The sequence below is a fragment of the Anas platyrhynchos genome, chromosome 28 (genome assembly GCF_047663525.1).
Source record: "Anas platyrhynchos isolate ZD024472 breed Pekin duck chromosome 28, IASCAAS_PekinDuck_T2T, whole genome shotgun sequence".
Taxonomy (NCBI): Eukaryota; Metazoa; Chordata; class Aves; order Anseriformes; family Anatidae; genus Anas; species Anas platyrhynchos.
The window spans coordinates 6,082,957-6,110,085 of record NC_092614.1 but is presented as its reverse complement, the minus strand read 5'-3'; the positions used below and the strand labels follow the sequence as shown (position 1 = coordinate 6,110,085).

The 27,129-nt window shown below is 41.3% G+C and overlaps 1 protein-coding gene across 4 annotated transcripts in view; it reads right to left on the bottom strand.

The window, feature by feature from the left end:
- The window catches only part of MYO1D (myosin ID), a 156,922-nt gene that overhangs the window by 112,549 nt on the left and 17,244 nt on the right, over nt 1-27,129 (bottom strand). For all 4 annotated transcript variants that reach the window (XM_027445220.3, XM_027445219.3, XM_038168685.2 and 1 more), the window contains exons 2-8: nt 7,574-7,782; nt 6,659-6,752; nt 5,735-5,900; nt 4,190-4,243; nt 3,162-3,257; nt 1,954-2,070; nt 538-741 (exon numbers count right to left, since the gene is read on the bottom strand). In XM_027445220.3, coding sequence (XP_027301021.3) covers nt 538-741; nt 1,954-2,070; nt 3,162-3,257; nt 4,190-4,243; nt 5,735-5,900; nt 6,659-6,752; nt 7,574-7,782 — 940 coding nt within the window. The remainder of the gene's footprint in view (nt 1-537; nt 742-1,953; nt 2,071-3,161; nt 3,258-4,189; nt 4,244-5,734; nt 5,901-6,658; nt 6,753-7,573; nt 7,783-27,129) is intronic.

Genomic DNA, 27,129 nt, shown 5'->3' with positions numbered 1-27,129 from the left:
AAAAGGATAGCACAGTATTTCCAATTTAAGTTCTAGATGTTACTCTTCTACTCTCTACCCTTTGAATTTAACTTCTAAGGAAGTCAAGAACAATATTTTCCAAAATATTTAGCCCTATACAGTGTGTTCCTTTTGCAGATGCCAGCAAGCTAATCTTGCAACTCCCTCCCCTCTTTCACCTACCAGAAAAGCATGGCTGGTTGTGTCACAGCCAGGGAAGGGTAGAGATGGTGCTGCTCTGCAGTCCCCCTGTTGCTGCTATACAACACAGGAGCACACAGAGTCGGAAAAAAAATCAGCTTGAGGTAGAGATTTCCCCTGTCTGAGCAAGCACTATACTCGTTGATCTACCCAGGAAACCTACTGGGATGTGAGCATTGGAAAATGCAGTTACAAAACAATTCATTAGTGAGAGTCCTCCTCAGGTATCATCACTCTGTGCTGCACCAAGCACAACTCTACCAAAAAGCAAAAGCAAAGTGTCTGAGTTACTGTCACATATAAAATCAGATGCAGAGAAAGGAAATTTAAACTCACTTTTGCAAAGGCATCTCTGCCGTAGGTGGCTTCTTGTTCAGTATGCTGTTTGTCAATGACATCCCGACCTGTAGCAACAGTTCGGTACAAAAGAGCCTTCTCCACCATCTCAGATTTTGTTGACAGCAAGTCTGCAATGATTGACACAACCTTGCTATTTTCTATTAGAGGCGTATCACCATCCACAGAAAACTTCAAGTTCCCCTGCAATAATTAGCAAGAAATTAATTTCTCAATATTTGTATTAATATAATTATTTTAATTATATTAATATTTTAGTACGTCCTGAGTCCATCCATAACCCATCTGCTATTTGAGGCCTGCATATCCACATAACCACAAACATCCAAAATCAGTAGAAGCAACAAAGCCTGACTCAAAGGAATGCATTCCTGCTCAGTGTTCAGCTGAGCTTTTGGAAAAGAAAAATAACATCAAAGATTTCTGGAAATCTAATCAAACACTGTTTCAAGATTCAGAGTCTAGTAATAGTAAATGGCCTTAGATACACAAATTCCAAATGCAGCAGCTCATCTTCACTCCAGTTCACTACAAAAACAGTAAGCTGCAGTTATTATTGCAATACTGTTGCCCACAAAGTTTAGGTGAATGGTCTGGAGAAGCTGACAAATCCACACTGCTAATAGGATTGGAGTGACAACGTACCAGAACAGCACTGTTGCTCAGTACCTGTGATGACAGAATTCGGCAGCAACACCACCATATTACCTGCGAGTAGTCTCACAGCCTGCCAGCATGGCCTGACTCTGCTCTGCCTCCACCCCACTTCCCAGCACCGGGGCAGGACTGCGCCAAAGAGGAGAAAACTGAAAAAAACCTGCTGTTTTCTTTGCCACCTTCTCTCTGCTTGCCTATGGTGCTTTTTTTCTCAAGGAGGGGCAAGAACTGAGCTACAGGAACACTGCACAGGGAAGAAAATTCTGTGGGTCACAGGAAAATATGAGTGAAGGAAGGATTTCCTTGGTATTGGAATACAGAGAATTAGGAGTTCTGCTGTACCCTGCTGTGCTCAAGCTGCTAACCAAGTGAAGTACCATTCCTCCAGCATAGTCACAGTGGCAGTGGAGAGAGCACAAGGGTAGAAGGATAGTAAGGTGAGAGCTTCCTACCCACTCACTGCCAAAACCCCAACAATTTCTACTCATATTTACAGATCCACATACTTTGTGGTATGGCTGTTTTGGGATCTGGAATATGCAGGAATAAATGTGATCTTTCATCATTACTGCAGTGTCTTATTTCATCAAGGAATTTCACTCAAACTGGAAGCTGTAAACTGCATACAGTTTTCCAGCCAACAGATCTGCAGTGAGAAAATTAGATCTGCAGGAAGTACAAGTGCGCTGCTTGACTTCTGAAGAGCAGCCTACTCAAACCTGCAGGCAGAGAACTTACCAAGTGAAGAATAGCTGCCACAATTTTGTAGACAGTCTGAATCTCCTCTTGCTTGAAGCCTATCACTTTCATGGCATCAGCTACAGCTTTGAACTCTGCACCATCATTGATGGAACACTGAGGGGACAAAGATGTTTGGGACATGTGCTTAATGGTAGTGACAAAGCAAAGACTTTGAATGCCCATGGGCAAGACACGTGCTTCACTATTTTTCAGATGCAAGAAACTACCATAAGATTTTTGCCTGATTCTAATCAGTCTTTGTCCACTTGTATGCTGAACCCAGCAGTGAGATAGAGAAATCCATCACAGAACATTTTAATAGCTCAATATTTTCCCAGTGGAATTTGTTGTGAAAGTGCAGAAGCTATTCATAAAAAAAAAACAGAGTGAGAGTTACAAATAGTGCAGTCATAGACCCTCTGAGCAAAAGCTGCACAGCACCAACAGCAAAGTTCTGGTCGACATCTTTCTCAAGGTGAGCCTTTGTGCCCTCCCTTCCTGATCATCTGGTTTCTTTTCACTGCAGATTTCCAGAGAAACTGATAAAGGCCTCTGAGTAGGTCTGCAGGCTTGTATGCCAAAGAGCATCTCAAGAAAGCAATTAGGAAATCAGGCAGCCTTTTGTCTGGATCCCGCTTCCTAGGGATGACACTAGGGACCACTCCCGGCATATTTAAAGTGTTCAGGATTAAAGTGTTCTTGTTTCCTAAAAACCTTATTGGTCTGTTCCCTTCTTTTCTGCTCAGAGGCCCCTCTGAGGGTATGTCAGATATGAAGAATGAACGCTTCAGTAACTTAAATGGTCCTACTGTACAAAAAAGCCACAAGGAATCTTTTTTTTTTTAAAAACAAACAAACAAAAAAACCAACAAAACAAAACAAAACAGAGCAGCTTCTTCAGTTACCATTACAAAGCACTAAAAGTCTGTCACTGCTACGAGGTCAAGGATCTCTGGCTGCATTTATTAACGAAAGTGATATTTCCTACTAAATTTGATGTTTTTTTATAATTAGAAACAAGTGGATGTGCACTTGTCTTCTAGGTCCAGAAGCTCCATTAAAAATAGCATACTAGTGTTACCTTTTAATATTTATCCCATGAATATTGTTTTCCACTTTTACTTGCTCGGTAGTACTTGAAACATTTCAAGAAGCACATACAATTTTAAAGCAAGTTACCTGTAACTCACTGACAACACCCTCACCTTTAGCTGTGCTCCAGGAGAGATGTAGCTGTACGCAGATGCATCCTTCTGAAGATGTAGAGAACGTAACATCTGGTCAGAACCCCCCTGGAGGAGCTGTACAAAGAGTAAGAAAAGGTGAATCAAAATAAAGCAAATCCTTCCTTTTTCATAGTAAATCAATCATTTTTATACTAAATAAATTCTCGTTCACCTGCTTGCCAGGTGAAACCATAAAAACATAAAGTTACTGCTATGCTAGAATCACCTATGGTACTCGGAGAGTCACAAGCACATATTCAAAATACATGGTCTGCACTGTTCTAGGGCTCTGCCTAGGTGACTGACCTTTTGAATGGTTCAACTACCTAGAAAACAAGTCTGAACTTCATAGATGAGATGTGTACACCTGTGACACATCACAGATGTGCCCTGCCAAGCACATTTATGTTCTCTGCTATACGCAGAGACTTTCCAATGGGAAACACACCGTTTGTGAGAAAGGTGCTAACATGCTATCATGGACTACTGAGCACATAAAAATAAATAAAAATAAACCTACAGTTTATGATTTAAACCCCCGGCAAGGAAGAATAAAGGTTATACTAATAGACTGACCATTTCCCCCAAAAGACGCACAAGGGAATCACCATAAAATATGGAAGACATTAAAAAGAACCCAAAGAAAAAACTGAAGTGAACTCAGTGTCATAAAATTACTTCCATATGAACTAGAGGCCTCTGAGAAAATAGAGGAATTAGACTTATTACAAATTAAACAGTGAGTCAAAGTCCAGCATTCTACCATACTTGCTTAGTTAGCCTCCTTTTAAGTTTACAGATGTGTTAATATGGGACTGGAGGGTAGAGAAAACAAGCTCTTTCCCCAAAACAGGCCTCTTCAAAAAAAATAAAGAAACTAAGATCACCCAAGATGTAACAACAAGGGAATCCTTTGCAAAACTCATGAGAGAGTGAAAACTTTGTCTTTTGCCTATCTGCCTGGGAAACATGAATAAAGTAATTTGCTCCGACAAAGGAATACCAACCTGGTAAAAAGAATGAAAGCTTCGTTCTCCTGGCTGTTGTACAATCACACGAGACTGCAGGGGAAAAAAATACAGGATAGGTATTTCTGGATATGGATGGCTTGCTTCCCAAACACCTCCCCTTAGAAACCAAAGAATCGGTTCACCACTGCTAGAACACCTCCAAGCTATCCTCATTTTACAGTAAGTTTATAACAAACATTACTAATTAGGCATGATCCTCGTGTCTGAAGTCTATAATCAAGAAGACCAGCTTGCAGAACATCTGCAACATGCTACCTCCAGTCAGAAAGCCCATGTGGCAACTTCAGGATTGCTTTCATGGAAGAGTCAAATAAAACATCTTAGTTCAAGAGTTATTTAATTGCTGGAAGTAAAAACAGGACCACATGACTATAAACAAATGTCCCACAGCCATAGCTAGGGCCCTACAATAACTGCTTCTGAAACCTGAAGACGGACTGACCAACAGCACCCAGCCTGTGCTGAAACGGACTCCCCACCCTAACACACAGATATTGTTTTAGGAAGCAACCAATAGCTCCATCCTCAGAGTGTTCATTCCAAATTCATGTAAAATAGCAAAAGAAAAACTGTTAATTGCAGCAGAAATTCAGTCAACAAGAAACATACCCTTATTTCACACTTCGAGTTCAAACAGTGGAGTGTGAGGTGTGAGCTCATTCTGCAAAGTTGATGTCTAATGAATAATTGTGTTTGTACCCAAACCTCAACTGCTTTCAAATGGGAAACAAATTTAACTTGATAGAAGTCAAAAATATTAAATAAATGATCAAGACTTAGGTCACTACAGCTGCAGCCCCATCCCTTTTTGCATGAAAGTATCATGTCTTTTTTTTTTTTTTTCTTCAAATAAAATATTTGTTCTGGAAATAGACTTCAGGGAAATAATGGCAGAAGTAAAAAAGAAAACAAACAAAAAAGCAAGTTAGCAGATGTGGTCAAACATACAAATTAAAGCCAGACGTGTGTCTCACACATCATGAGAACTGTTAATAGACTCGGCCCAATTTCTTTACAGGGTTTTACATATTCCAGTGTTCTCAGCCACCACTTAATGACATGAAAAAGATTATGCCTAGGATCATTTGTAACATATAAAAGCATAGTTGCTAAATGATCACACAAGGCTCAGTGTGGGAACTTACAATAAGAATAAGATCTCAGTGTGGGAACTTATAAGGAGGGAGTTTTACAGATGTTAAATTCATCTCAGCTTTTATTTGGGATGCAAAACACATAGACCTATATGCACACAAGCTTCTAACACTGGTCTCTTAGATGGTGAACTCTGAAAGCAGTGGTGTTAAAGTACTTCTGCAACAGGGCAGTGCTTGTGCTTCAGCAGTGTTTCACTCTTATTAGTTCTTGGAGAGAAATTAAACTTTAGATTTAACGATATTCTGTGCCCTCATACATCACATATGGATGTACCACGGTTGAAAGGAAAACACTGTACAGGCAAAACACGTATTACTGAAGTAACTAAACAGAAGCCTTTGACTAAAGCTGAATTTGGCTTACCTTTTCAAGCAAGTAATTATTGATATGCCCACCTATTGGATCGCCTTTAAAATCAAAGTTGATATCCATATATTTTCCAAACCTGCTGGAATTGTCGTTACGGTTTGTTTTGGCATTGCCAAAGGCCTCTAATACACAATTAGATTTCAGCAATATGTTCTTCACTCTGGATAAATGGAAAAGGAAACAGAATGAGTCCAGACTCATGTATTCAGCCACAGATTTTTTTCATAGGCATTTTTAGAGAAGATTTTAGTAACAACAGAAATACTCTTTGATGGCATATCTAGGCAGATGCGTAAGACGTTAGCAATCCTGAGGGACATCACCTGGAAGCTTTTGGTAATGTTCCTTAGAGCTGAGCAAAAGAGAACCATAGGCTCCACTGAAAACAGCATCAATCAAAATGCAGTTCCTTTACATGCATAAGTTTTGAAAGCAATTTTTTTACTTCTTTTGCAAATAATTAGCTTTTTCCTTTTTCAAGGTAGGTGTTAAATCTGTTTCAGCAGAAAGCCACATTCTTTGCTGCAAAAATTTTTACCCTATAACTGACAAACACATGCTGCGACTCAAGAGCATGCAAACTTGAAAGGTCATGGAACATGCTGCTTGTGCTCAACATAATATACTAACACACACAGATTTTAAGCAAATTGACACAGAAAACATGATTTCTAGATGCTGTTTTTATTTTGAAAGTTTGAAGGCTTGAGTTCTCCCTAACTTTTCTATGTGATTTTAGTAATCAATTTAGTAGTCAACAATCAATATTGCAAAATTCCCACAGTAAAAGTTTTATGTGAAGAACACAGGTAAATGATGTAGTAATTGCATGCTGATTTGGCAAGAGACCATCAAATAAAATGGCATTATACAGTCTACTAGAGACAAAGCCATTTCACTTTTCTACAAAGCCCTTACCTTTCCACCTCAGCTCTTTGACCAGGGTTGGTAATGGCTGCTATGTACTGCATAATATATTTACTGGCCTCAGTTTTCCCAGCCCCACTTTCACCTAAGGGCATAAATACAAAAAAGTCACAACAGAGCAAAACAGCAAAGCAAATCACTGACAAGCATCCATCATGCTAGTGTCTTTTTAAAGCTCCAAATAATGCACAAATAAGCTTGAATTTTCTGAATGTAGCCATAACCCTGCCTGGCTGTTACTGCTGTGCTGACTTAGAAGCGGTTATGATGTAAGATTTCACAGGTCGGTAAAAGGCCTAGCACACAGAGGATCAAAAGGAATATTGTTAGAGGAGAAAGACTGTCATGCAGAGGCTCGGATTGCAGCAGAGCTCTGAACTGCAGTACAAGAGGCTACTGTTCAGCACCCCATCTCGGGTCTCAGGCCCTTCAGAGCTGCGAAAGCACGGGGACATCAAGGAAATGAAGTGCCAGGATCCAGATAGCGACCGTTCATGGCACAACCACTGCTCCCACTGTTAGCACCAGGACAAGCAAACAGCTCAGCCATCAAAACAGAGAACAAAACATTGACCAGTCAGCTAAGGGACAAAAATCAGCATTTCTCCAAGCTGCTGGAGACACAGGAACCCCATTCTCACTGATCATCATTCACACAGGCACAGCAAGCAGAGGCCTTACCTTCAAGTTACATTTTACACGCACAGATTAAGCTAATGACTGACACCAGCTCTTGAATCAGATAAGAAATAATTGTTGAGGTCTCCACACACAGATTCAAATGCAAATAAGCAGTTTTAAGATTAATGAAGCTTTCTAAAACGCTATCATTAGACAAATCCATCTTCTGCCTAAAATTTCACAAAGATCAAGTGTTCATCATAAAGACAAGCTCTTTCAGCTTACCTGATATTACAATACAGGTGTCTTTTGATCGCCTCTTCATCGCTTTGTAAGCCGCATCAGCAATTGCAAAGAGGTGAGGAGGCCTCTCATACAATTCCCTTCCTTTGTACTGCTCGATCATGTCACGCCCATAGATGTTCAAGTTTTTGTAAGGATTCATGGAAACGACCACTTCCCCAATAAACGTATAAATACGTCCTTTTTCAAACCTACCCAGGATGAGACAAAAGGGAGAAAGAATCAGTTAAATGTAGAACTTCAGAAGGTTTTCCAAGTAGCCTATTTAAATTGTATGAACTCTTTAATTCATCATTGTATTGAAACTCTTATAAAAAAAATAAATCAAAACTTGAATAAGGTCATTATCTGTAAGCAGTGGGGCCCAGACAGCGTATGAGCACATCACATCAGGTCTCTAAGTAAAAACGACTACGAATGAGGATTAGCTTCAACTTTTACCATGTACAAAGGAAATTTCTCCTGCTATTTCACTTATGGATGCATGACGAATCAGATTACTGTGGTACAAATGCTGACTTTATTTTTGAGGATAGCAAACCTCTGGTTTGCCAATGCAATCACGCCTGCTTTCAGCATCACTAGGTATTTCTGTTTCCATTAGTATACTACCAGAAACAAATGGTTTTAATGAATTCTTTAGTGAGATTTACATTAATATAATTCACTGCTTCTACACCTGATGATAAGCAAAGATGAGTTTGTGATGAGCGATGGGTTTATATGTTTCACAAAGTGGATTTAAAGGCAAATTCTTTATTCACATTCAGAGCTTATCCAGATTAACAGAGGTTTTGAAACCCCTCACTCAGAGCTCTAATAACATTTGCAAGAGAGTAAACAAAGTTACAAGCCAAGAAACAAATTACAGCCTTTCAACTTGAGCAATTAGCTTCCACTCATCCTTTTTAGTGCAATGGGCTTTTATCACTACTGTTAGATCAAAAGTAAAAGCTTTGAAAGAATCTGTGAAACAATCCTAAATTACACGTTTCCTAAAGTCTACTAGCTCATTAGTTTTCTTGCTGGAAATGGGATAGAAAAAAAATTGAAAAAATTTGAATCATTTTGGAAAAAAAAATAAATGAAAGGTCTGTTTAAGCTAAAAGCTGTTTCCAAAGAAATCAAGATTTTACCAAACTGTTTTCTAGCAGATGAGCACACAAGGAATTTCAGATTAACAGTTGAAGAATTCACACAACAGCAGATTTATAGATCAATCAAAACACAGCATCTCTGTAAGCACCTGTGTGCATCCTGCATTTAAATCTTACAGCATTAGATGGCACCATAACACCTCTACAGGCTACAAGAAGAGCCTTCCTAATGCTTCATGGACTACAGCATAAATTCTACCAATATTGAATTTATTACCACCCCCACGTGGTGACAGGCATGACATTTTCTACTGTTCATCTGAGAATTTTCTGCAGCGTCTTGGAAGTGTTAGTTTTTAGCAGGTGTAATAAAACTCAAGAAATGCAATCCAGCAAACAGCGTTCCTCTTTCTCAAAGCAATTCTGCCTCTAATTCCAGAAATACATCACTGCAAAGACACAGGAACTGAAAAAGGCCCTTTTGTTCCTGCATTCAGTTTTGACTGGAAGTAGTCATAATGTGCATTTCCCAAAACTTTAATTGGCTTGAAATACAAAGATATGCTGCTTGAAAGCTACCAAAAGTGTTTTAGAAAAGATAATGCCCGTAACAATTAGTGATACTAACTGTGATGCACCAGCTCTTTCCTAACTATCGCAACAAAACCAATAGATAACACACAGGCAATTTGACAGAGACTATGATGCCAAGCAACTGCTATGCAATTGTGAAATGAAATACTGAATCTCAGCCTATTTTCAAAAGCCCAGTTTATCCCCTCAGGGGAATAAACAAGAAGGGAAGCCACAGGTACAGAGGAAGCCTCAGTCCTTATGACTTGCCACCCCTAATTTTAATTCTCTGAAGTACTAAGCCACTGGGAATCGTGCTGTTGGGAAGACACCAAAGGCTCAGAAGACACATATGGGTGCAGCGAGATCTCACTCCAGGCTGCTCAGCTTCTGCCATCCCAACAGCAGGAGGGCAAGAGGGGCTCTGCATACACATAGGAAAGGTTTAAAAAGAAGAACCACACCGCTGCTTGTTGAGGAGATCAAATCACACAGGGACATACATATGTAGTGGAAACCACCACAAGGTCATCAAAAACTGCAGTCTATCCCATCTCTTCAGAGGCAGGCTGTCCGCAGTAGGTGAGCTGCCCAGCGAACACACATATTGCATCCCAAAAGTCGCTGCACAGTGGGCATGTAACCACCCCAGAAGGCACCACTCAGTGATAAAAAGACAAACACCGTGACTTCGGGAGGAGGTTTCAAGCCATACCAGAGATGCACAGCCAGAGGATTCATGGCAAGCACAGAAAGCATAAGGCTGCTCCTTTTAGCTGCTGAGAAGAGAAACAAAAACAAACAAAAAGCAAAACAACAACAACAACAAAAACATTCCTACAGGAGCATTGTGCCAAGTCACCACCCAGTACCCAATACTCTGACCTCTTCCTAAAGCAATGAATTATGTACACTTGCAGTAGCAGAGCACAGTTTAAGTTTCTTCCTTTGGCAGTTCCCTGTCCCTGGCTGCTTCAGAAGCAGAGCCCCCAGATTTGTGCTTGCCAAGGGTGTGCAGCAGGAAGCTGGGAGCATGCGCCTGGAGAAGCCCTGGCACGTGGGGCAGCCAGTGTGCTGCCTGTACGTGGCCACCACCTCAGCTTTAAGGCAAGGTTTAAGAGGTTTTTTAGACCCTGATGAGTTGTATTTTCAGCCTCCTTGGCAAGCAGCAGACAGAGGAGGAAGAAGAGGTTCCCTCTCCAGGCTGGCAAAGGGGCATCTCGCAGTAAGCGTGGCTTTGAGGACACAGACTTTGTCAACATCTCACATGCCCATCTACCTCTCTATCCATCTTCATTTCTCAGCATGGAGTTAAAATTCCAGAGCCGTGCTTAGATGTTCCTAAAACGAACAGCTACACCTCACCCCTCGCTGCTGATAAAGACTCTTTTCATCAGATGGCGTAGTCCAGTGCTGCGGCAGGCCAAAAACAGCAGTGTCTGTTTTCCTAGCTGCATTGCTTTGGTGTGAGATTCTTGGTTTTCCTTGCCCGAGAAGAACTCATGAAAACTTAAGAAAACAACTAATAACTGAAAGGCAAACGGGGAGGTGTAAGTTGTGTTAAAGTCGCTATTCTGCTGCAAGGCGAGGTCACACAACTGGAGTAGGAATGAGGTCTGGAAAACGCTCAGCGATCCCAGCAGACATCCACCGAGGAAAGCTCATCGTCACACAGAGTACCCCGACCACTTTGGTGCCTGCGTAAAATGCCCAGGAGGAGGGTTTTGTTATTAAAAGCCTGCCAGGGCGTTTTAAAAGGAATGCCTCTCCTTATTCCCTCAGTCAAACCCCATTTTGTAATTTTGTATGCACCGCAAAAATCATGAATGTGCTGCAAGGAGAGGAGATTGTTATGGGGAAATAACAATTGTATTACTTCCAGTAATTTCTCTATCACCGTCTTCTGAATTTTCCACTTATTACTCTGGCATCTGGAAACTAGCTCAGCAGCCAAAAGGAAAGGCACAGTCTGTGTGTTATTTTGGTGAAGTATGTCAGCTCTTTCATGAGAAGTTTTTACACTAGTTTTTATTACCTCGTTAAAACATCGATTGATGGTGAGAAAATATAAACCAGTAGGTCACAGAATATAAATCTTCTAAAGGGACAGAAGTGATTGTTTAGGAAAGAAGAGGGCCAAGGAAAGAATAGGACTCTTAATTGTTTTGTGTTTTTTATTTTTAGGGAAAGGAGCTGAAAACAAAAATGCTTAAGTCCAGACATAAGCGAAACAACCCGACACCACCTACTGATTCTTTAAATTTTAATGGAAAACATGAAGTATCAAATAAAATTTTAAATACATCTGCTATGCAAATATGCATCTTTTCAGAAACAGTTACGTATCATATGTTCACATCTAACTGCCATTGGACAACAGACTGTGGAAATCAGAGGGCTGAAGCAGAAATCCTCACCACCAGAGAGCACTCACATTTAGGATTTCTCCCACCTGACAAACACTCCAGTCAAAAATAAAACTGTTCTTACCGAGGAAATGATGCAACTTCAAATGCACTCAGTACAAATAAAGAAAAGATTTAGTTGGCAAGACTTGGAACCAATACTCCAAAACAACATCTGCAGAATGCAGACCATTAAAAAAAGGCACCCTACCAGGCAATCACCACTCCAAAGGCTGCAATTCAAATTATAAAGGCATTTCATAATTAATCATTTACTTGTCACTCCTCTGTACCGCCAGATAAACAGAAACTTGTTGGGATCGCAGACAGCCAGCATCATTCTGCAGGCTCATTGCTATTTCTAGAATTCAGCATACTTTCTGAGATAACCTGTGCCAGGAGCAGGGGGATCAGTTTGCAGTGAGATCACAGCCTGGGCTTCACTGGGGTGTGAAACTGCTCCTCAGAAACACATTTTGCCAGTCTTTCCCTCCATCTGTCTAATACTCAAGCAGAGCAACTGCTGGAAAAATCATGTCAATTCTCCAACCATCTCATTTTGCACTGCTTTAAGGCAGCTGAGCATAGATACCAGTTTTATGGATCATTTTCTTCTGGGAAAAGACTTTCTCTCACATGGAACTCCTTTCCCTCCTGAGCACGGACTGACATAACATCCTGCTCTGCATCCTTGTAGACACACAAAAGCTTCTCCCACTTTAGCAGGTACTCAGTACACCTCCCTGGTCTCGCCTCTTCCCGCTGCTGGATGACACCGATGTGATGCTCCAGAAGCAGAACGTCTTCACAACAAGAGGTCACAACTTGGCCAGCACCTAACGACTGGTCTTTGGTTTATCTATGCAGCAGTGGCCCAGCGTAAAGGAAACATTAACAGGAAAAGCAAAAGCAAATAATCCAGAGATATAGGAGGGATACAGAAGCCTCAGCCTGTGATAGTCAATAGCCAATGTAGTAACAGTGATGTTTTAAAGAACAAGGGCCGAGGGTTTCAAATGATTGTTTCCAATTTATTAACTCCAAAGCATAATCAAATCAAAACACTTGGTGCGAGTACTCTTTCTTCCTTGCTCCTTTGTGCATGGGAAGCAGACCAGTGTAGAACCTGCAGAGGTGCTGGCATACAAGAGGGACAATCCCTTCTCCTATTACAAACACCCTGTGATTTGGGTTTACCCCCTGCAAAGGGGAGGGTCACAGCTCCTAGCTATCATTTACCACCACACACATACATTAAAATTCCATTTCTGCAGGCTTTGACTCCATTCTCTGTGCAAATACACACAGACATTTAATTAAACTCGCGTTCATGAAGGGATGTACATGCATAGTCAAGGATGGGCCTTTAGGATGTTTTCATTAAGGAAGGGAATTTAAGTAGGCTTCTGGCAGTGAAATTGAGTTTACCTGCATTTAAATGCAAGAATGCATAGCCAGTTGCACTGACACAAAGGCACAACTATTCTTCTCATGCTGGAGGAAGTAAAATGACTTTGCTTAAACACACTTCACCCTGTGTGTGTCAGACAATTACCTTTTATATGTGATACCAGGACTCTCTACTGAGCATTCAATGCTACTTAAAGACCTTGTCTCAGGTAAGTCTCAAAATAAACCCAGCTGTCAAGCAGGAAAGTGCTTACTTTCAAGTGTTTCAGTAAACCGTTCATAAATTGTATTCTAGCAGATCATCCTCACCAGGAGAGGACTCAGATAAACAAGATTTGTGCTGGCAGAAGTATAGCTAGAATATTTTGTTGCAGTTGAGAAAAGAGACCAAAAAACTGTCTGGTCAGTATTACCTCCCTGTTTTTGGAAAACAAACCAAGTCTGTCACAGCGTTGAATATGCACGTCTACTACATATAAATATACCCCATGAGACAGAAAAAAATTGAGTATAAGCTTAATGGGCAGGTGAAATTTTTGCTTGCAGTTGTCCCACATGGAATCAGTTTTGTACATGTTGCCAGTTTCACAAAATAGGAAATGCCATTCACCGTGCATTCTGCACCACTCCTTTCCTGTAAGGGAGGGAGCAGAAAGGGCAGGGTGAGGAATACTTCATTCATCTGCAATTTTCAGAGTCTGCTTTGGAAATAACATTAAAGAGCCCTTTGTAATGATGTAACTTTTTCAAAGAAAATAGTAAACTATGACTGACCGCTGCCACACTGTCCCCAGCAAACCAACATTTAAGCAAACTGTAAGTTGGCAGGGCTGGTTCAGCACCAGCACAGCTGACCCCTGCATCATCTCTGCAGCTCTGCAAACTCAGAAGGCAAGGTCAGGGGAAAGGAAAATGGAAGGTGGATGCTAAGTGAGTTCTAACAAATGCTGAACGAAGACTGAAACTATGAAATGTGGCTAGCGAGCTAGGAACTGGAATAATATTAAAATCCCTCTCCTTATAAATGAAGTTAAAACACTAACCTTGCACTGAAAAGATGCCAAACCACTAAACATAGGAGTCACTGAACTTTCATTTCTATTTGCGTCAATGGACAGAATGAGCTGTCTCTCCAACAGCAGGGAAGTACTGTGTGCTCCTGGTACGCATCTAGAAGCACAGCAGAAAGCACAAACAGACCTGAAGTAGGTAACAGGAGAAAAGGGAATTCTTTGAGAAGCTTCCAGGGACAACATAATACTTTGTCATTTTTCTTTCCAGTCCACACCTGAGAAAGATGCTACTGAATACCAGTAGAGGAAAGAAAATTGTTCCCAATTTCTCTGCATGGAGCACCATATAAGAAGTCTCGCTGCAACACTGCAGAGTCCTAATGCAATAATCATATTACACTGCTTCGAGCTTGAGGTTGCCCTGAATGACATCCTGAAGCCGAATTATCCTATGATCCTGTATCTAACCAGGAAAGAAAAGTAACAGGCCTGGAATAGCAACAAACAAAAGACTGCCATCAAGCCATGATCTCTAGTAATCTGTCAAAAATTTGGAAGAGCATTTCAAGAGAAGACTAGTGGGTCCTACTGGATATTGCAGAACTTGTTTTATGAATGTGCTCAGAAAGTCTGGCTTCTTGCACTTACTAGTGAATGACTGCACAATCTTTTATGTTCCTTCCACTCTGTTACAGCATTGATAGATCTTAAAAATGACACATTCACTTCCTCCTCTTTCCAAACCCTCGAGCATTTTTAACTGTAACCTGCCACACCACATTTACCTAAGCCTTCAGCTTTGGGAATTCAACTTTGTTCATTGGATTATGCACCGTGTTAAATAATACATCACCTTAGTGTATCAGTGGACAAAATTGCAGCACAAAAGGTAAAAAACAGACTAATGACTGGTGGCCAGAAAGATTTGCATCATGTGGAAGATCCAGACCAATACAGACCAATCAGCTCTCTGGTTCAGTGATTCATGAGTTCTGTGATGGCAGTTTTGCCTGAACACTGTCCACACAAGGACTAGCTTATGCTTCTGAATAACGATCTTTTTTTCAAGGGATGCCAAAGGAACTATAAAATCCTACAACACAATAAGAAATGGCAGAAAATCAAAGACCATGAGTGATACTGGAAAGGTTTCTCCAAGAACTTCAGGGAACAAAACCCACTCATTTTGCTGCTGCTGACCCTGATGAAGCAGTATCATTGTACAAAGAAGCATAACCTGAAGTCACATCATCTACAGGATGGATGAAAACTTTCAATAAGTGATATTCATATATTGAAATATATGATATACATATAATATACTTTAACACCTTCCCAACTTTCTGTATATGCTGCACAAGAAACAGGACTTTGCATTGGTTTCTAACTGCACCCCCACACACTTCATTCCACCATCCTAGGTGCTAAGGTACAATCACAATATTTCACAAATTTTCTTTGTAGATGCTTGGAGACTCCTTTTCCAGTCAGCTGGCCACGAGCTGCTGATGTTCAGATGCTTCATTGTTCTGCTGTAAAAGAAATATTCTGCATCTGTTAAACTCGTGCCCAGTGCCGATCTGCGAACACTGCTGGAGTCTCCTCAATACAGCATTGTTTCGGTGCAGCGCTCAAAAAACCCAACTCATCTCACGGTGGTAAGATACCATACGCTACCCGCCAGAGCTCCAAAAGGCTTGCTTAGTCCTCTGGTAATAAAATAAAGTTAGATGCACAATTTATACTAACATAGGCCATGCAAATCATGTGAAAATACTACTATAAAATATGAAAATAACACACACGACTTACATTTCTGCATAGTTAGGGATCTTTTACAGTTATTACAGTGACCTGCGCCATCTCCCTGAAACGCAAATATTGCAAATGTAGTGCTTAAACAGAAGGACTGTTTGTTTTTTGGTCATGAAACCAGGCAGACTTCTTTAAGCATTTATGTATTTTACAGCATAATGTGCCTTAACACAGATCTTGTGGTTTTGGCTCGCAAACTGTCCTAGCAGCACATTAGATTACCAACTAAGGGCTTCGGCAGGCAAACTGCTGAGTCTCAAAGCAGCAGATTAAGATATTCCACCTACAGCTGCCCATCCAGCTCCACTGCCAAAGGCTCCCTTCTGCCACGTCTGCTGAAGGGGCAGCAGTGGACAGCCCTCATCTCGGCAACCCTGGGTCAGATAGTCACCGCTTGCTTAGGGACTGATACCACCAACTTCAGCCTGCTCATGAGAAGAGCAAGCCATGGAGGGGACACAACTTTCTCAGATCACAAAGCAAATACTTTTCACCACGATTTGTCCATTAGCTGTTTAGGTTGAAGGAAAGGACTTTCAGTCGTGCTTTCCTTGAAAGCATGTCTAGTCGGTAAGAGCCTCCCAGTTTTTGTTTGTAGATTTGGCACAGGTCTGTTCTGTTACTTTTTCTTGTACTTTGTTTTGTATTGTAAAAGTTTCATGTTGCCTAATGGCAATCTGGATCAGAACTGCAGTGAAATCCCCTTTTAGCCACCTTTTTCCCAGCCTTTCCCTCAGCAGTGGCTGCCCTGTATCACAAACCCTACAGAAACAAAATTCAGTACATGTATCAGTGCTGAACAGGGCCAGGAAACATGCAAGATTTGTTCTTTTAATTAAAGAGTAACTGATGTTTTACAGAAAGTTTGTTTTAGAAATAAAGATGTGGAGTTACTTGTAATAAAATAAATAAATAAATAAACTACAACATTTTCAGCTGAAGCCATAAATCTGACCTTGCAGACTTGCCACCAGGACCTTTTTCCTTCTCACTGAAAAGGACAACTTCAGAAAGGGGAGAAGGAACCAACACGGGAACTCGTCAAACATCCTTGTGGATATGGCAGTACAACAGACCAGATAAGCAAATGGATTTACACAAGTTAAGTATTTCACTTTATATTCTTTGAATGAAAAAACATCTGAGAAGTAAGAGTGCTGGAGTGTTGTTACTTATGCATTCATCATTCAAAGCAAAAGGAGTGAATTTCTAAATGCCAGCTGTATCGAGTTGTTAAACAATGGTGTTTCAAAGAAAACATTAGCAATATGGAAAAGGACTTAAATGGTTTAATTATTAAAACAGATTACTTGATTTATATGCCACTTTTTTGCTGTTTGTTTTAAATTATCACCAGAGAGACTGTTAATTTACTTCCTTTGGATTTTACATATATTTTCTGTCCAGATAGCTCCCACACTGGGGCTGAAAACAATTCAAACAGTACTGTGAGACAACAAAAATACCACATAATTAATATGCAAATAACCCGTAAAATATCTATAACTCATCTTCCACAAGCCAAGACAACTTTGACCACACTGTCAGTTTTTAGCCCTGGCACAATGAAACTCAGAAGCCTGTTGAATGATTTAAAACAGGATCTTTTCAGAAGATGCATCAGCCTAAGAATTCAGGCCACCTCCTGCTTCTGTTATGCATCTTTTGTTAGGTAATGAGCATTAGTTATCCACCAACACCAGAAGTCAGCACAGTGCTGCATTGCTTACCAAAAAGTTTATAGACAAAATTTTCAGCAACCAGTAATTTAACTAAGAGCACAATTTGAGCCTAGGGTGGTGGTCAAGTGCACGCTCTCTGCTTTGGCAGATCTATTTAGACACTCAAAAACAGCAGCATATAGTATGATTGCACAGCTGTCTATTTCCTGGATTATCATGTTAATTTTTGACACATGTAACAAAGTAGTTGGCCCAGTTTTAAAGCAGGCTGTTATATGAAATGACCTCCACAGGTCTCACTCAAAGAAAATTGCTCTATGGCTATAAACGCATGGAGTAGCTTCAAATATCGTCTGAAAGTAAATGTTATTTCTGATTATAATAGCACAGGTTTTTAAATTAAATTTGCTATCAGCCTTATTTAAATTATTTTTTTTTTTATGTTTTTATTTTATTTATTTATTTTTTTTTTATAGAAATCAGCTTAATTAAGTGTTCAGAGCTATGATCTATCCTCCTCCAAATGCAGCAATGTTTTTCTTTTCTTCCTTTGAGTGATCAGCTTCTAAGCCCTTGCAGAACAGCAACATACTGCAATAAAGCACAAAGAAACACACTGAGTCAAGAGCCTTCATTTCTCTCGCCATCACAAACTGTCAAACACTTTAAACCTTTAAATACATACATACATATATATATATATATATATATATATATATATAAAATCTTCATCTATTGGATGGATGGATAAATTCTTTCATATGTTATTTTTCTACATCTGTTAAATTCAAGATTTAGAGATTATCTTTACTACATTCACCTCATTGTCTCTTCTGCCACAGGGATATCTCAATCTCACTTGTACTTTTGGAATAATATAGATCTTACCAAATTAGTAATAGTTAGAAACTCAGAAATGTTCGTTTATCAACTCCCACTTAGTAATCATTTTCCAGCAGGCAATAACAAGCAGGGGAAATAGATCCACTGCCAGTTTACCAAGGATTTATGAAAGCAATGGAGCATCTCGAGCTTCACAGTTTTGTTACTTGGAAAGCTTTAGCAACCCGCATGTTTAAGATGTCTACTAGCTCTCCATAGTTGAAGACAATTACTGCCAACCAATATACATCAGTACACAGACATGACTTCAGTTCTGCAAAATCCATATGAATTGCATACCTATCTGATGGGAAATAGAAGCAAGGATGAAATCCTCACCCCAAAGTGGCCTTTTGTTATCTAACTAAATTCTGTTTGGATCTATCTCAAGCATAGCACTGCTCTCCACGTTTATTAAATAAAAAATTTAATCCCACAACATTTGCAACTTTCGTTTTGAATGTTTGCTATACTATGATGCAACAGTCTGTGCTACAATGGTGTACGTGTATGCATGAACACACACACACACCCCAAGTACAGCATTTTTATGGTTGTTAAATGTATATATAAACTGCTAAGGTTAACGTTTACATGAGGCTCCTCCTAGCACATATTGCACAGACGCCTCTGGCTGGCTTCTAACCAAATCTATTGATAAAATAAGCATTTATAAAACTAAGTAAGAAAACACAACTCTAGCTTTTGGATACGCTGAAATGGTTTGATGGACTTACAGATAAAGACAGGGTTCAAGCGTTTCGTTCACAGCACTTTCATGCAGTGCCAACAAAATTATTACAAATCCTGGTTTTGTCAAAAGGACAGTGGAATGCATTTATGAAATGGCTCTTTTCCTCATGAATATATTTAAGAGAGACTTACAGGAAAAGGAATAATGCTTAGTTATTTCCTGTTCACATCTTTGTCCTTTGAGTAAGAGAACAAAGGAATTTGACACCTCATATCTATACTCATCTTGAGCACCCCTTCTTTGGCCTTTTAACTGGAGTCCAGACTGTCATTAGCAGTTAAGGAAATAGTCCTACATAGACAAAAATCAGAAGAAGGAAACAGTCCTACATATACAAAAATCAGAAGCTTTGATAAGTTGCTGCTAAAGTGCACAGGTTATTAATGCTGATAAGCAATCACCAAGAAATAAGGTTGGTTGTTAACACCATATCTTCACTTCTCTCAAAGTCCCATGCTACATTAGATAAAAAAACAGGTAATTAACATCTTCTACTTCTCTCTCATGCTAGCTAGCTTTATCTTTTGAAGATACTTGCTTGTGTAGTGAAATTTCTGTCCAAGTCTAAAGGAGTTCCAGCTCAGCAGTGAAAACACCAATGGATCAGGCAAAAAAGCCGTGCTCAGAGCAGGCAAAAACCCTCCTAAAATCTTCAGTAACCTGATACAAGAAAAATCCTTTCCATAGTTCAAATCTGTTGATGTGACCTCAAGCAGGACAGACCAGAGATCCAAGATGGTTCAAAGCCATTTGAAGTGGCAGTTCACCCTGGAAATATCACATCTGGGCTGGGTCTCATGTAATTCTCGAGAACAATAGGTACCCCATGAGCCAAAGACATGTGCCAGTATGAGATCCCTGCGTGGCCTCCACATGCACTAAGCGGAAGCCCTAAAACAGAGAGAGGATTGATACATTAAAATAAAGCAAAAAAACCTGCACAGATGTTCAGCAATGACAGCTGATGGTTTCCCCTCTGCCAGTTAGAGCTGCTTTACCAGCATTATTCATCAAATTCTTTCTCTTTCTTGCTTTGGGTCAGGGTGGAAAGAAGAGGGGAGAGGAGAAAGACAGGAGGGAAAGGAGACCGAAGTGCAACTCCATCACCTCAGGTTTGTAGAGTTGTTTTTACTTTTAAGTTTAAAAAGTCAAAGTATTTACTGTCGTTCCACAAGTCAATTCTTTATCACAATATGGCAATTCTTTATCACAATAACCATATCTATTTCCTCTAATGTATTTAATTTAAATAGAGAGAGACAAAACTGCTTATAATATTTAAAACAAAAGCCTGATAACATTTTGTGGAGTCCTACTAACATTTCTTTGCTTTTACTGACTATACCTTCTTCCTCCCATGGCATCCCTGAGCCTCCTGCGTGTCTTCTAGAAGCTCACTGAACTGCTGGCTGGTATCATGCAGCATCCTCTAACTCTCCCCTGCCTCTGATCCATGACCTTGCAATTTACAGCACATTATTCATCTGTAAATGAAGGGCTCAGCATTTTGTGGAACAGCATTCCACCCATGAGGTGATCCAGGCATCTTCAGCAGGAGAATTTCCTCCCCGATTTGTACCCTCACAGATGTTATGAACCTTGCTGTTACAGAAAGGCAACTTCTGCAACATCTTCAGCATCTTCGTGCACTCCGGGAAGATGCCTGCTCTGCAGGCCAGCTGGCCAGCACCGAAGAGCCCACAAGCGCAGGGCCCACCCTAGCTCCTGGCATGCAGAGGTACTGTGAGTCTGGGACAGGGATCCTTTTCCGTGGGTCTTTGCAAATACACACTCGAGAGCTCTCTAACAGATCAATACAGCCAGCTGAGCCCACACCATGGCTGCCTGCACTGGGCACCGTAATTTAAGCCAGGTTACATTTTTTAACTTCTGAATAGCCTGCAGGACAGTGCCAGCTTGCCAAAAAGTGTAAGGAGCACTTCCAGTCTGCCAGCACCACCTCTGGGTTAACCGGCATGCTGCCACACGGCTTCACCCAGTCGCATACAGTCAGATATATCAAGCCCAAAAATTTCACCAGCTGCAGTATCACTGGAAACCTGGTGAATGAAGAGCGCCTAACAGCACTGGCTCCAGGACAGTGTGAGCAGTGTAGATGCAGGAATTCACCTCCCACGGGAGCGTGGCAGCAATGGGCAGCAGCTGGCTGCTGTGAGGGAAGCACCAGCAAGGCTCCTCACCACCAGAGCAGCCTGGGGTCTCTTTACTGACAACACAAGGCACCATTTCAGTTTCTAGTAAACATATATCATCATAGAATCACTGCGTGCTTTGGGGTGGAAGGGACCTTAAAGCCCATCCAGTGCCTCCACCTGCCATGGGCAGAGCCCCCTGCCCCGAGCCCCATCCAGCCTGGTCTTGAGCACCCCCAGGGCTGGGGCACCCGCAGCTCCTCTGGGCAGCCTGGGCCAGGGCCTCACTGCCCTCAGAGTGAAGAGTTTCTCCCTAATATCTCATCTCAACCTCCCCTTTTTCAGTTTAAAGCTATTCCCCCTTTGTCCTGTCACTGCACCCCAACAAAGAGTCCCTCCCCAGCTTTCCTGCAGCTCCCTTCAGGCCTTGACAGGCCCCTGGAAGCTCTCCCCAGGGACTTCCCTTCCCCATGCCAAACCCCCCCAGCTCTCAGCCTGGCCCCACAGCGGATCTGCTCAAGCCTCCAAGCATCCTCACAGCCTCCTCTGGACCCTCTCCAACAGTTCTGTGTCTTGCTGGTGCTGGGGGCCCAGAGCTGAATGCAGGGCTTCAGGGGGAGTCTCACCTTTGATCCTTGTAGTTCCCTTCCAACTTGGACATTCTGTGATTCATGAGAAATGTACACACAACATTAAACACTACCTCTACAAACAAGGGAGACTTCCGTGAAGTTGGGATTTCTTTCAAAGGCTCACAAACAGGTGGTCCTTTCGTTTTGTTAAGGGAAACCTCTGGAAGGTAATCACAATCACAACTATGATAGGCTTCACACAGCACTGCACAACTGCTAACATACAAACCAACACACAGCACACACCAATACGGTATGTTTAAAAGCTACACTGAAGTGTGCAACTGGTTGTTTAAACACCAGCTCTTGCAGCACCTCTGTTTCACCACAGCACTGACACCTTCATAAACATGTAATTATCACACAAAGGGCACATGTGATGTTTTCACCACACACTAATCACCTGTAAACAGTGTATAACAAAGCAAAGGTATCTGAAGGTAGTACTGTGAAAGCTGCTAAGCTGTATCACCACATCAGCCAAGCAGTGGTGCCCATTTTTAAAGTACAGCTTGTTGGATGACAATTACTTCAATACTCCTGCAACTATTGAGACTTATCTTCATTGTTTGCTCAAAAATAACACTTAGTTGCACAAGCACACTGCTGTTTGAAAAATTTCTGCAACCATTTCTCTGACCCAGAGAAATAATAAAAATTTTGCACGGCATCAGTTCCTCTCACACAAACTGAAAGGACTGGCAAAATACCTAAATAGATTAAAGAACACATTAAATCAATGTAGTAGCCTATCAATCTAGTAGCCTATATTAGTAGATGGCAAGCCTTTATTAGCCTCTGCTCATTTACAACAGCACCTTTCTTACTGCTTCATGGTCCCCTCCTGTTCCTCTCCCTTCCTTCCTCCCTCCCATTGTATCCATCCCTAATAAAAAAGGACAAGGGAAACAAAAAAGCTAGATACAACCATCTTTACAGCACTACTACAAGCAATAGAGACAGAAGTCCAGCTAGGCTTTGATTTTCAGCCCTGGTCAGCCACAAGTCAGGCAGGTGGTCTTCATTAGTACTCCCATCATTAAAACCCCCCAGCAAGTTCACAGGCAGGGTCAGAGGAATGAGATAACCCACGCAGACAGACTTGGGCTCAAAACAGCCGAGCAAGCAGTTGTTTGTATACATGCCATTAACCGGTCACCGGCCAAGTGCAGCCAGCACATGCAGATCTACAGCAGCAAGGGCGATTCAGGAGCAAAACGAGCTGCAACGCGAGCAAAGACAGTTTATTAGCTGTGACCATGGAACCAGCCAGACAAGCAAGCAGGATTTTTGGCAGCGCTGCTTACTGTGGGATCAAGGTATTATTTCAACTATTGACAGATTATTCAGTGAGGCATCCAAACAAAAGTCTGTTTCAAAGAAAAAAGTCTGACATTATAGAAAGACAGATGCTGCCAGGCGCTCCCAGGCAGAACTGCAATTACAGACACTGCCTTCTTCACAGCTGGCACTTGATCTATAATCATAATAAAAAGTAGGACATTAAAAGAACAAGCATCCTGTGCAGATCTGTAGGAAATGAATACAATAAAAACAGCTGTGAAATAGCTCCAGTACCCGTGGACCAAGAAACCCTCCATCTTATAAAGACCCCTACCTTTCTGCACAGCAACATAAGCTGGAGCCAGGCCTGCACTTTCAGTACAGCCGGCATAACTTTGGAAATCAGCCCCACAGCCAGTACACCCAAGGCTTGGTTCATCCCTGCAGTGCCCGATAAACCTGTAGCAAGTATATGGCAAGCATTTTGCCCATATACTGCTAATCTGACCTTTGCCAAGAATACAGCTGGTACAGCCTCACAAAGGAACATTAGAACTTCAGATGGGGATAAATCCTTTCAGCAAGTTAATTCCTCCAACGCTGACATTGTCTTAGGGCTGAGAAGTTGGGTGAAACTTTCACAAAGGTATCAAGATGAGAACGCAGGGCTGTTCTTATTTTTTACAGCAGTGGGGTCTCGGTGCCAGCTGGTTCTCCACAACCTCTCTTGCTGTTCTTCCCAGGCCACCTCAGTGAGACGAGCCTCTTCATATGCTGTGCCCATGAGGGCTGAACCCGAGGTCTTCCTGTGAGCCCTGTCCAGCAACATGAGCACAAATGCTGCCGTACTCAGAGGAAACCAAAGCTTACATTGAACACAGTAGTAAAACAACATCTGAAGAGTTCATACAAATCATAACATGAGTTAAAAGCAGAAAAAGGAAGTAAGATTCCAAAACAGGATTAGACGCTAATGCGAAACTTCAAGATGCATTCATGAACGCAGTCAGAAGTCTTAGCTGTTCCTGGTACAATCTAGCTCTAGTCAAGCTTTGCTTTCCTAGAATCTGAGTGTGCAAGGAAGGGGTCAAGAAGGAGCCAATGGAGAGCTGCTTTCCAGAACCTTCCCTGACACTGCACTAAGGCACAGATTCTCCAAAACTTAAAATGTGTCCAGGATCTTGAGAAATCCGGCAGTGTACTTCAGAGAACACAGAACTTCCTGTGCCAGACGTTTTCTCCCACTTCTGGCTCCAGCTCACAGCAATGAGCAGAGCGCAGGTCCTGAGCCACCACCTCTTGCAGTGCCAGCACGTCACTGCTCTGCCCGTGGACCCTCTCACCAAGCACCAGAGCCTGTCTGAAAGCTGTCCAGCGTACAGGATTTGCTGCGTGACGTTCCAGAGGCCACTAAGAAGGCAACTTGCCTTTAGCAAACAAACGTTTAAAATTCTGATTCTATCTAAGTCCCCCTCCCAATAACATCAAATAGTTTAAGGATTCCCTAAATGGAAATACAACTAATACAAGGCTTAAAGGTCATTGCAGAGGAAAACTGTATGCAACAAGAAACACCCAGTCAGTTCCACACACGTTATTCCACACCGCCTTGACTCCATTGAGGGAGGGAGGGGAAGGATTAAAAAAAGGGGGGAAGAAAGTCAAGGAAAATGAAGTTGCTGGTCAAAGGAAATTTGAGGAGGTTCTTAGCAATTCTTTTCAGTATCAGGAAAAAGGATTTAAAACCAGCTCAGCTGCGGCTGCTGAGCAGGCAGTACTGGACCTCTTGATTCTCCGTGCCCATCCTTGAGGATGGGTTCGATGCCTGCTCCTCCTGGGTGAAGGCACACAGTATTGCTCCCAGGCCACACACTGCACAGTACGCTCCGTGCCGATGTCAAGTGGCACCTCTTGGAGTCTTTCTTCAATGGCAAGACACACAGGAGCTGCAAGCTGCAGCCAAAGCACTTTGGATACAGCGAAAGCAGAAGGCTTTTCTGATTGCTTTCTGATTTTCCCCGAGTGTTGGCACTCAGGACAAACAACAAAGTGACTGGAAGGGAATGCAGTTGTGATACAGTAAATAAACACACCTCACCTCTGTCAGTTCTCTATGCACTGATACTTCGAGTGTTACTGCCACATCAGAGACCACAGCAAGTTTTAAATTGCTTCCTTGTTAGAATCATTGCTTTGTGGCCAAATGATTATGTCTTATATAGTACTGCCTCTATCCAAATTAACAGAAGCTTTCTGACTTTCTGGAGAAATCAATGCGCTTAAGAGTTGCTTTAAGATATTAAGTAAATGTAATAAACTCTTTAATCCATACCAATCTCTCAGCTGTTTCAGACGTGTGATATGCCTTTATTTATATACATATATTTAAGTAAAAGCATCTGCCTGATGGTTATTTGCACTACAAACGACAACTATCATATGTGGCTGTGAAATGTGACTTTGAAAAATCATATGTGGCCTAGATGATTAGTATTTTTAAGCTCCCATGATAGCCTGCATTTACTACAGATAAAAAACAAATCATCTTTTCACAAAGCTCAAATATTCTTCCCTTGAATTACTCAAAACAAGTACCTTACAGTCAACATCAAGACAGTACAACTGATGAGCGTAAGCATACACAAGCCAAAAGGAAACCAAATTACTAAGGAAAATGAAATTACATCCTGCTAGACTAATAGCTTGTCTGTTTGCAGAAAGATCAAACAACAGACTATCATTTTGTACAAGGAAAACACTTATTCTGACACACAGAGCCTTTGGTGGCTGTCTATTTCTGTCTGCTGACCACTTTTCCTTTCAGAACAGCTTTAGTAAGAAAACAGCATACATGTTAACATTTCTGCTAGTTAAGGAATTAAGAACACAGGACAACCATGACTCAAACCAGTGCTGTCACTGAGAGCGCAGCTTGCATTTGTCTTGCATCTCAGGCAGTAGCAGCATTACATAAACATTCAGCAGCCGTTTTTCGTCCTCCTACCTAACCACTGCAGTAAGAGAGAGGCTGAAAGTTTTCAAGAGCACACAAAGTTTAGGTTCAGGTAAGTGCTTTCTGCACTAAACAGAGCCTCAGTAAAATAAACAAGCTTCCATTAAATTTATGGATGCACCAATAAATTGCTGGCCAACAACGAGCGATTAGAAAAGCAAAATGCTGGTAATCTACTCCTGAAGTCAAAACTAAATTTCTGTTCACATTCAAAACAAAACTGAACTGCAGAAATGTGGAGAATGCGGAGCTTTTGAATCAAAAATAATTCATGTCTCAAATATTGCTAAAATTATCACTAATTCTCCCGTATCACTCACCTCCCATGAAGCTTTTAATCATGGGTTACTGCCTCACTACATTTAAAAAGCTCAAATCTTCATCCAGAACACTACTAAAGAAATCTCTCAGATGAGCCCAGTCACTTTTCCACCTTCAGTAAGATTACTGCAAGAACATTTGAGAAATTCAGTTTGGCAATCTGATGCACCACTTTATCCTGCACAGCTTCATTTGCTGCAGTGAGGTTACAGCATCTATCCTGAGTTATTTGCAATGCCAGTCCATATTTCTTGAAAAATTAAACTCAGGGATAAAGCTATAGCTGTCACCACATCAATTCAGAGGGATATTTTATTTCGTATCTTTAACTACGTGCACTGCATTCTCTTAAGCAAGAAGCACTGGTTCTTTCAACATTTAACAAGGGCCTAAATAAACGTCAGTTCCACATTCCCACTTGGATGGTAAACAGCTAGGGAGAAATACAAAAAAAAAAAGTAGCTTTCAGTACTGGAGCTCTTGCTGCAGTAAAAGTTTGAGACA